General features: G+C 38.8%; 1 protein-coding gene across 1 annotated transcript; it reads right to left on the minus strand.

Annotated features, from left to right (window-relative positions):
- Window positions 1-678: 678 nt before the first annotated feature.
- LOC134442158 (tenascin-R-like) lies at window positions 679-10,800 on the minus strand. The gene is made up of 12 exons (XM_063192439.1): window positions 10,515-10,800; window positions 7,314-7,583; window positions 5,578-5,838; window positions 4,177-4,434; window positions 3,518-3,712; window positions 3,023-3,210; window positions 2,573-2,722; window positions 2,189-2,486; window positions 1,899-2,092; window positions 1,351-1,409; window positions 1,102-1,126; window positions 679-723 (listed from the first exon to the last, which is right to left on the minus strand). Exons 1-12 carry the CDS (start codon window positions 10,798-10,800, stop codon window positions 679-681), a joined length of 2,229 nt encoding a protein of 742 aa, XP_063048509.1.
- Between the last annotated feature and the right edge of the window lie 22 nt (window positions 10,801-10,822).

The raw sequence follows: 10,822 nt of genomic DNA on the forward strand, positions 1-10,822 counted from the left end.
AGAGTAGTGATTACAGTCCCTAGATCAGTGTGAGAACCGGCAACCCTGTGATCTATACTCCAACTCTCCATCCATTGGCTGGAACTTAGCAGTATATGGGGGGCCTTGTCATGTAAGTTTGGAAACCTGTGTCCTAGGGGGACACAATCCTATTACTGGGAGGGTGGGGTTTAAACCCACAACCCTCTAATCCAAACACCACATTCCCATCAGGTAACAGGTACCCCCCAATGAATTTCAACAGCCTCCCCAATCAATTGCAATGTTACAGTTGCTAGGTGAAATAATGCAGATTTGACATTATAAATGCTGAACAAAATTGCATGAGATTATGTATACTGTGTTGTGGCACTTTACTTTTTTATTCTTGCTCATATTTATTTACACATGCTATTCATTCAAATGCTTATATCAGCAGTCTATAATCATTTTCATTCATTGGACACTTGAAGACTATGAGCACAGAATGGATACATTTCTTACTGTACAATTTACACAATGATAGTGCCAGCGTGCGTACAGAACACAAAACAGCGAGAACAAATTGTACTTTGCACACTGTGTATGGCTGTAATTCTTTCTGATTGAAGCATGTAAGATATTGCAAGATAATAGACACCACATACTATGTTACAGTACAGTACATCAAGTACTTCATGTTTGAATATCTTGTCATAATCACTTGAGGCAACAATTCTTGTTCACTGACTTACTGAATTCCACCTAAAAAAAACAGATGTGTTAAAGTAGGACAACATTTAAAAGTCGTAACGTATCCCCATAAATATCTAGCATGGTCACTCTATGTAATGTGTACACATAGCAAATTAGCAGCTACATTTGTATTCATGTTCTAGGCTAGTGAGTGAGAAATCCATCTTAGCAAAGATGCTTGCAGTACTGCGATAGAAGTAGCGTTCCAGCGCATAGGCCTAATACACTAAATCGGATTTAAATCATAGCCTTGATACTAGGACCATTACTAATGATCTACATCTAGAACATGTGAAGTATACGTATAATGCTGAGGTTACAACATTACGTATTATTATTAGCATTACTATTATTATTATTATTATTTTAAAATGCGAAATTACTTACCAGGACCTGATAGAGTTCAAGCGTCCTGTATGGTAGAAAAAATGGTGTTATTTATAAAGTTATTGAAAATTTCTAATAAAATAGCAATAAACGCATACAGTATGCACATACAATATGAAATCTTCAACTGCCAAAGATGCACTTTGATCCATATTTACCACACATTTTGGTAGGTTTTTAAATTCATAAACAGTAAATGAAAAATCACAATAAGATGACAATAAAAGTAGAAGCATATAGTACACACACATGAAGTCCCTACCTGCCGTGGATGCACTTTGACCTGTACTGATCACACATCTTGGAAACTAAAGGATGAAAAAAAAGACTTATTCTGTAAAAACTCTGTAACGATATATTCACCTCAAGATTCGGTTCGTATCACGATTTTTGCCCTACGAGTCGATACACCCTACGATTTCACATTTGCCAACATTACGAAATAAAATTATGAATAAAAACCATGATGGTTTATAGGTAGAATAGATTACATGATAATGATTTTAAGCTTGGAAGCACTATCACATCATATCATGTGACTGTGTTCTGGACTGATGAGTAACAAAACCTGGAAAGGGCGTATCACGATACTGCCTCCTTGCATCACGATACAGTATCGTGTCTCTGTGTATCGCAATTTCTCGGTTCGATATAATATCGTTACAGCCCTAGTAAAAATGCAACCTGAGAGCTAGAAAAAAAACAAATAATACAAGAATCATGTCCAATAGGCCTTGCAAAGTTACACTCCCTGTTTTGTAAACATCACAGGTGTAAACACAGTAGCTTTTACTCACTTTCTCATGGAGCCACGTAATGATGCTGTCAATCGCTTCAGTATTTCGGAGACATTTCAGAAATCTTTGATCTTCATGGAACAAGCAATGCACCACCAGCAGGTTTCCCCTCTTGGGATACCCACTGCCCTCCTGGGGCACATGATCCGGATCAAAGGTGTGGTGCATCACCACCAAGATGGCGGCTTTACTCTCTGGAATTACAGTTATGGTACAATCAAAGCCCTCACATTATCCAACATTGCTTAAAATTGGTGTACAATAGGTTGCTCAACAAAAGAGTGTCTAACCTGGAATATGTCTGCAGGCCCTTTCCATGTCCAGCTTTACAGAGGACACTATGGGACAGAACACCAGCATGAAGTCACACTGCTCCTTGGATGGAACATCAGTAAGTGATGTTTTTCTCTCGATAAAAGCTCGAATGTCTTCATGAATACCCAAGCTGTTACCCGACACAACAGTAGAATACGTGACCTTTCCTGTTCCATTTGAAGAAGACTTGGTTGAATATGTAGAGACTTCAGTCCTTGAACTCTGCACATCTGATGGCAATGCTATTTCAAGGTTGTGTTCTGAGCTTTGGGTCTGTCAAATAGGAGAAATTATACTGAGATCAGCTGAGAAAATACAACTCAAGAGTTCTACATTCTGTAGAATATTAGACACTCTACCTTAGTAGATGAGTGTTGCATAGAACTTTGAGAGACTGCCTGTGCTCCACCTTCAGCTCCAGTTATGTGATATGATGTGCTACGTCCATGAGCAGTAGGCCTTGTCATGCTCATGCTGTGTTGAGTACCGACCTTTCTAGGAGGAACAGACTACAACAGAAATCTTATTGCAAGTAGTGTGTCAGGGAAAGGACATAAGGTTGCCAAGAGGGTGGTTAAGTGCCTTACATGCATGTAGACAAGTGACAATGAGTGATCCATTTTGTGATGTTTACAACATAATTGGGATACTACAGGTAATGCAAAATGATGTGCATAAACCAAAAAAATGATTAGCTTGCTTGCTGTGAGTGTTGTTGGTTTACTATATGAGTGGGATACATGTAGTATATTACAATTCTGTGCATTAACCAAAATAATGAATAGCTTGCTTATTAGGCTTTGACTCACCTTGGCCATATCCAGCATTTTACGCTTTGCCTCTAGATTCTTCTGGGATTTCAGTATGCCTTTGTCCTCATGGAACAAGACATCAACCACAGTGATGTCTCTGCCCTTCGCAAATCTGCTGGTGTCTGGTATCACGTAATCAGGATCGAAGGTGTGGTGCATTACCACCAGAAGAGTAGGTTTAGTGTCTGGAAAAATGACAAATAAATAGGATTATTTCTTTTTACTGACAGATACATGTACTGTTGTGGGAGGGTGGTTTATAGACAGAGGAGGCTTGAATAGAGTTGGAAATGTTTTTGTTTGCAAGTTGCAGCTGGAGCTGCGCATTAGGTAACTAGCAATAGCATTTTAAAACATCAGTTAAAACGTATGCTCATCTCTACCATTGCCTATTTGACAACATTGACACATTCTTCACATGTAGACTATTTTAAAAAGTAAATCACAACAGAAAAAAACTGAAATGCAGGCAATAAAGTCACAGATCTCTACCTGTGATTTCTTTGAGTGCAGCTTCCATGTCAGTTCCCACACGAGAGACAATCACGCAGAAAGCAAGACTGAAGTCAGCATAATGGTGACTTTCAGCTTTTGTGAAACCTTGGTTGATCAAGTAACCTTCCAATTCACAATGATTATTCTGGGTGTTGCCGATCACTTGGGTGGCAAATGTAATCCTCTCAATCTCTAAATGAAGAGGCATATGAAAAGAAGGTTGAAGACATGAAGGTTTTACCATTCCACCATTCCTTTGCTAATGAGCACATCAGCAAGCCTACCATTACATCAACCAAATAAGCAACAAGCTGCTGACATTCTTCCAACTGTCATCCTGCATAATACATGTAATAATACACACTGTGTGATAGATCATCTGACTATCACCCCCACCCCCCCCTCCCCAGCGAATGTCAAAATTCACTCTATTCCGCAATGGTGGGGCATGTTACAAAAAAACAAATCCTGGTTCTGGGTGACCATCACAATTCAATCACTTATTCCTTTTGTCATTTTCAACAACTCTGCAAAGTTTCATCCAAATCGGTACATAACTTTTTGAGTTATCCTGCTGACAGACAAACAAACAAACAGACAGACGAGATCTGCTGTTTCAATGCTTCATCTAGTGTATTTTTCATTAGAAGTCTCACCAGTTTTCACGGTCACCGTCTCATTTTTGCTGTGCTGACCTCTAAGCACAGTACAGATCTTAACGATATATTTTGTGTCTGGCTGCAGGTGTGATATGTCTATGTTGCATGCATTTCTAGGCATGGTGTCTTGAGAGCCTTCAACTTGGACTTTGAAAGAATGTTCTATATCCTTCAGTTCATGTGGTGACTGCCATTCGATCATGGCTGATCTTGTGGTCACTGAGACCACTCTTGGCTTCTGTGGGTGGGGGACAGCTGTGAAGTGAAATAACATGAAATGAGCTTTACATTTAAATTAGACATTATATTGAATTGAACAGATGTTCATCAACAACATTTATGCTGCATCATGAACCTTTATCTATACCACTATAGGCTTTACATTTTACTCCCATGCACCACAATACTGAATTGAGGACATATCTGCATTGAATTTCTTGCTTTTTGATCGCTGAGAAGATGAACTCACAACAGCTATGTATATGTGTGTGTGTGTATACAGTCAATCCGGAAAGTATTCACAACGCTTCACTTTTTTCACATTTTATGATCTTACAGCCTTATTCCAAATGCTACAAATGAATCTCTGTTGTCAAAATCCTATCCTACACAAATTATTCCATTATGACCATGTAAAAAACAAGTTGTCTTGACAGTTTTGAAAATGTATAAAAATAAAAAACAAAGAAATCATTTTTACATACATACATACATATATACAGTATACACACACACACACACACACACACACACACACACACACACACACACACACACACACACACACACACACACACACACACACACACACACACACACACTTTTGTTTGTCACTTCTCTACCCTAGAAATTTTGAAAAGGGAATCCATGCACATTGAACCCTTAAAGTGATACTGTCCCATTTTTGGAAATAAGCTTATTTCACACCTCTCCTTGAGTTAACTAATAGGCTCTTACTTGTCTCCAGTACTTCCAACCGTTTTCTAGTTATGGCAGTGCATATTTTACCTCCACGCTAACAGTTAACATTGAGTCCTATGAGACCAGTTAGCCGCGAGCTGGTCTCATAGGACTCAATGTTAACTGCTAGCATGGAGGTAACATTTACATTGCCATAGCCAGAGAACGGTTGGAAGTACAGGTGAACGGTAAAACACTATTATTTAACTCAAGGGGAGGTGTAAAATAAGCTTATTTCCAAAAATGGGACAGTATCCCTTTAACACTTTCAATGAAACCATGTACTGTAATGGCTTGCATTTAACAATGCTAAATGGCAGCATGCCCTAATACAGTGTCAATGGTTTATTGAACATATGTACAGTATAAATTCTGAATAACACACCAAAACATGACAGAGTTAGAGATGATACAATTAATGACCAAGAAAAGTCTCACTTGTTTGGAAGGTTTTTGAAGAGGGCGGACTCTTTCCACCATGTGGCAAAAGAGTGATGACACTGACTGTGTAAAAAGAACCTGGGCAGAGCCGCGAGATCGTTGTGTTGCATGAACGTACAGTGTCAGTCCCTGGGTAATTCACATCCCTGTGGTAGGAGACCAGAAAGCTGGGTGCTGGCTGCTTTATTTGACACTGCCATTTCAGCTTAGCAGATGTCGCAGTCACTGAGTACACTTCGAGGTCTTGTGGAGCTGAAACTGTTAAAGAGGGTTATTTTGTATTATTATTGTTCTTCTTATTATTATTATTGTTGATATTATTATTATTATTGTTATTATTTAAATACAATTAATTATTTAATTAATGTTGTTATTTGTATATACAGTATATGTTGGTATTTATTCTAATTAGCATAATTCAATGTGACATTACACTATATTACCAAAAGTATCAAGTACCTGCCTTGACTCACATATGAACTTCACCCATAGGGTTCAGTATGATACCGGTCCACCTTTTGCAGCTATTATAGCTTCACCTCATCTGGGCAGGCTGTCCACAATCTGTATTATAGACCTTGATGTGTGCACCGGGGCATTGTCATATTGGAAGGGGCCCAAAAATTGTCTAAAACATTTTGGTATCTTGAAGGATCCAAACTTCCTTTCAGTGGAACTAAGGGGCCAACTCCTGAAAAACAACCCCACACACTATACTTTCTCATCCCCTTCCTCTTCCAACATGACAATGCAACTGTGCACAAAGCAGGGTCTATAAAGACATGGATGACAGAGTCTGGAGTGGATGAACTTGACTGGCCTGCAGTCCTGACCTGAACCCAATAGAACACCTTTGGGATGAATTACAGTAGAGTGGAAACTGGAGCCAGGCCTTCTCTGAAACATCAGATTGTGACTTTTTACCAATGCACTTTTCCAGGAATGGTCAAAAAATCCTATGAACACACTCCTCAACCTTATGTACGGCCTTCCCAGAAAAGGTGAAGCTCTGATAGCTGCAAAAGGTGGTCCGACATCAAATTGAACCCTATGGGTTACGAATGGGTTGGTACTTAAATTCATATGAGTCAAGGCAGCTTAGCAAATACAGTACTGATAATATACAGTAGTGTACTGTACATGCATATAAAGTACATGTATCACAATTGCAGTATATCTGCATCTTATTTCAACGTATTCTACACATTTGAATTATTACAGCATAGTACAGAGAACTGTATTTTCCCTTAAAGGGGTATGCCACTATTTTGGGGTTTAATACAGTTAAAATCGTTGGTCAGGGTTTATATAGGTGGTAAAGTATCTTATTTTTCATGTAAGCCGTTGTCTTGTTTTAAGACAAGTTAAAAGAGGGAGCATGTCGCTAAGCTAGTGAAAGTCAATGGATCCGTGTAGCATGTAGCAATGCTACATGGATGCATTGACTTTCACTAGCTTAGCGACATACTCCCTCTTTTAACTTGTCTTAAAACAAGACAATGCTTCACATGAAAAATAAGACACTTTACAGCTATTATAAGCCCCAGCTAACGATTTGAACTGTATTAAGCCCCAAAATAGTGGCATACCCCTTTAATGTTGTTTATTTTTAGCCTTTTTTTCAAAAAAGTTGCATGCACACAATTAATCAAGACTCATTAATTCATCGATCAATTTTTTCACAAAATAATTTCTCATAATTTCACAATTCTGGACCTTAATGCTCCTTTTACCTATGAATGCAAGTTTAGTGACAGCTTTGCTCTGAATGCCATTTTCAAGTACCACAGCAACTCCAACAGCGTAATTCACATCAGGATCGAGATCAGGGACAGTGAGTTCTGTGTTTTGTGTTACTATGGTACGGGAACACCTCCCATCTCCTCCGCCCTCAACAAGTGATACCACATATGTGGGCGCATGGAGTTCATTTGGTTTGTCCCACATCACTATTGCAGAGTTTCCATCCATCTCTACCCTCACGTTTAATGGCACAGGTACCTCTGCAGAAAAAAAAACAGAATTTTGTTTAACAAATACAGATAAGGTATGAAATTCCTTAATTAATTAATGTAAAATCTCAATCAAATACGATACTTTTAAACAGCTGCCATAAAAGAACCATTTCTATAGTATTGTTTTGACGATATGTTACTGGCATATCTGCCTGTGTAATTCAAGATTTATGTTAAGAATTGTTACAAAATCTTACATGGTGCTTGACACAGGGCTGTAGTTGTTGATTTAGTACATTTTATGTTGCCCATTCACTAATGTCATCATTAGCATGAACATTACCACTACTTCTATGTACTCATTATAACTTGAAAATGTACACATTTAATAGATGAATAGGTGGAATTACCTGTAATTGTCACCCTAGGCCGCAAAGCCCACTCAGAACAGTAAATGTCAATTTATTTAGAAAGTAAACATTTATGAAAAATATCAAATTTGTGAATGGGCAGCAACATTCTGGAAATTGACTACATTTGGTACTGTGCCTTTAAGTAAATACACCCAGTCAAAGTTCTGTTTGGGTCATTTCACATGAAATCAGACGCTTTGGGACCCGACCGATCCGGATTTCAATCATACTTGGTGTGCCTTTTTAGTAGCAAGGTAGCACCCCAGAACTGCATTGGTTTGAATCTGACACTAATATTAAGGGAGAAACAGACTAGGAAAGGTTCACATGTGAGGGTAGGACACTATACATTCAGCCTTGAATATATCAGTCAGTGTTAGTCCCAAAAAGATGCCTGTGGTGTTATTTGAAAGCTCTTTTCTGGCTCTACATATTACACAATCAGCTTGGAATACAACAAACAAAAGAATATGAATTATGATAAATTGAAAAATTAAAAATTGAATATCTAAAAAAACTATATTTTAAAATGGCCAGTTCCTTGTCCAAACGTAGCCGGCAATGTCATTAGCAACACCTCAAATGCTGGTGTTCGGTTCTTTATTCATTTCAGAGAGAATTTGACTCACAAATATGGCATCATACAGACCACTTACTAATACTATGGTAATGCCATAGTAGCATCACATGACAAAACAAAAACAAAACAAAAATGGTCAGTTTCCATGGTCCCAGGTTTCAGAAACTAAGGCAGATGTCCATTTATACACACCAAATGATGATATGTGAATGTTTGAACATTCCTCCTCTGTGTACCTGTGTCATCTTCCCTTTACCGTACTTTAAAGAGATAATCAATGGCTACACTCTCATTTTGTACTCTATCAGTGCATTTGAAGCAGCAGCTGTGTCTTTTGTAGATAATGTATAAGTATGTCCCATTGCAGTTAGGTTCCACTACCAGAAGCACATCCTGATGATCCATGACAAGTCTATCTGGTCTGAAGGGAAAAGTGAAGGATGGAGATGGTCCATGAGGATGCAAGAAGTTCAGTTTCACCTCTCCAGTGCTCAGCATACATTCCTCAACACATGCTAGCCACCAGTTGCCATCATATACAGCTACAACATACCCTTTGATGCTTGAAAATGTAACACATTCCTTTACTGAGCTCACTCTTTCAACTCCTTCTCTGAATGCGGAAAATGGCCTAATGTCCACTGACCATTTTCCAAGCTGTGTAGTGTTTGAGTACCTGGAATAGTTCTTGCAGATTCAAACCTCTTCAACAGGTTCTCAGCTTCATGATGGTGCATCTCTCTCAAGAACATCCATTGCCAGTTTGCCACAACAGAGATGTACCATCATGAAGCTAAGAACCTGTTGAAAAGGTTGGAATCTGCAAGAACTATTCCAGGTACTCAAAAACTACACAGCTTCTGCCCATTGTCAATGGACACAGTGAAAGTTAGGCCATTTTCAGCATTCAGAGAAGGCAGAGTTGAAAGAGTGAGCTCAGTAAAGGAATGTGTTACATTTTCAAGCATCAAAGGGTATGTTGTAGCTGTATATGATGGCAACTGGTGGCTAGCATGTGTTGAGGAATGTATGCCGAGCACTGGAGAGGTGAAACTGAACTTCCTGCATCCTCATGGACCATCTCCATCCTTCACTTTTCCCTTCAGACCAGATAGACTTGTCATGGAACATCAGGATGTGCTTCTGGTAGTGGAACCTGTAACTGCAACGGGACGTACTTATACATTATCTACAAAAGACACAGCTGCTGCTTCAAATGCACTGGTAGAGTACAAAATGAGAGTGTAGCCATTGATTATCTCTTTAAAGTATGGTAAAGGGAAGATGACACAGGTACACAGAGCAGGAATGTTCAAACATTCACATATCATCATTTGGTGTGTATAAATGGACATCTGCCTTAGTTTCTGAAACCTGGGACCATGGAAACTGACCATTTTTGTTTTGTTTTTGTTTTGTCATGTGATGCTACTATGGTATTACCATATTATTAGTAAGTGGTCTGTATGATGCCATATTTGTGAGCATTTGAGGTGTTGCTAATGACATTGCCGGCTACGTTTGGACAAGGAACTGGCCATTTTAAAATATAGTTTTTTTTAGATATTCAATTTTTAATTTTTCAATTTATCATAATTCATATTCTGAGAGTTGTTGTATTCCAAGCTGATTGTGTAATATGTAGAACCAGAAAAGAGCTTTCAAATAACACCACAGGCATCTTTTTGGGACTAACACTGACTGATATATTCAAGTCTGAATGTATAGTGTCCTACCCTCACATGTGAACCTTTCCTAGTCTGTTTCTCCCTTAATATTAGTGTCAGATTCAAACCAATGCAGTTCTGGGGTGCTACCTTGCTACTAAAAAGGCACACCAAGTATGATTGAAATCCGGGTCGGTCGGGTCCCAAAGTGTCTGATTTCACGTGAAATGACCCGTTTACGTAATGACTTAAAAAGATTAAAATATAACCAAATGATATAACAGGATAGAACGAGACTTGGTAGTGTACTAAACTTTACCTGTGTATGTGCTTGCTGATACACATTGACTCTGCTGCCCATCCTCTGAAATGGTGACAACAGTGAAATCATACTTCTCTCCAGGTAGCAGGAAACTGAATGAAGTTCTCAAACCCTTGAGAGTTTCACTTCCTTGTGCTCCTCCACCTTTGCAGGTAACTTTGTATGTATGGTGTGGATCAGCAGGGCCCCAGACAAAGGAGATGGTGTCTGATGTTATAGAAGTGAACTGGATTGGCCCAGGAGGAGTGGGAGGAGGACAAGGATGAGGAGCAGTTGTGTCCATGCTTTGAACCCCTTTTAAGAAA

This window comes from Engraulis encrasicolus, unplaced genomic scaffold (assembly GCF_034702125.1).
Source record: "Engraulis encrasicolus isolate BLACKSEA-1 unplaced genomic scaffold, IST_EnEncr_1.0 scaffold_121_np1212, whole genome shotgun sequence".
NCBI lineage: Eukaryota > Metazoa > Chordata > Actinopteri > Clupeiformes > Engraulidae > Engraulis > Engraulis encrasicolus.

Excerpts from the sequence above, each read along its gene's own strand:
- LOC134442158 (XM_063192439.1), bottom strand. The coding sequence starts at position 10,800 with ATGGACACAACTGCTCCTCATCCTTGTCCTCCTCCCACTCCTCCTGGG. Across the intron at positions 3,713-4,176 it reads GACGGTGACCGTGAAAACTG|AGATTGAGAGGATTACATTT; the intron begins GTGAGACTTCTA and ends CTCTTCATTTAG. Across the intron at positions 724-1,101 it reads TTGAACTCTATCAGGTCCTG|GTGGAATTCAGTAAGTCAGT; the intron begins GTAAGTAATTTC and ends TGTTTTTTTTAG.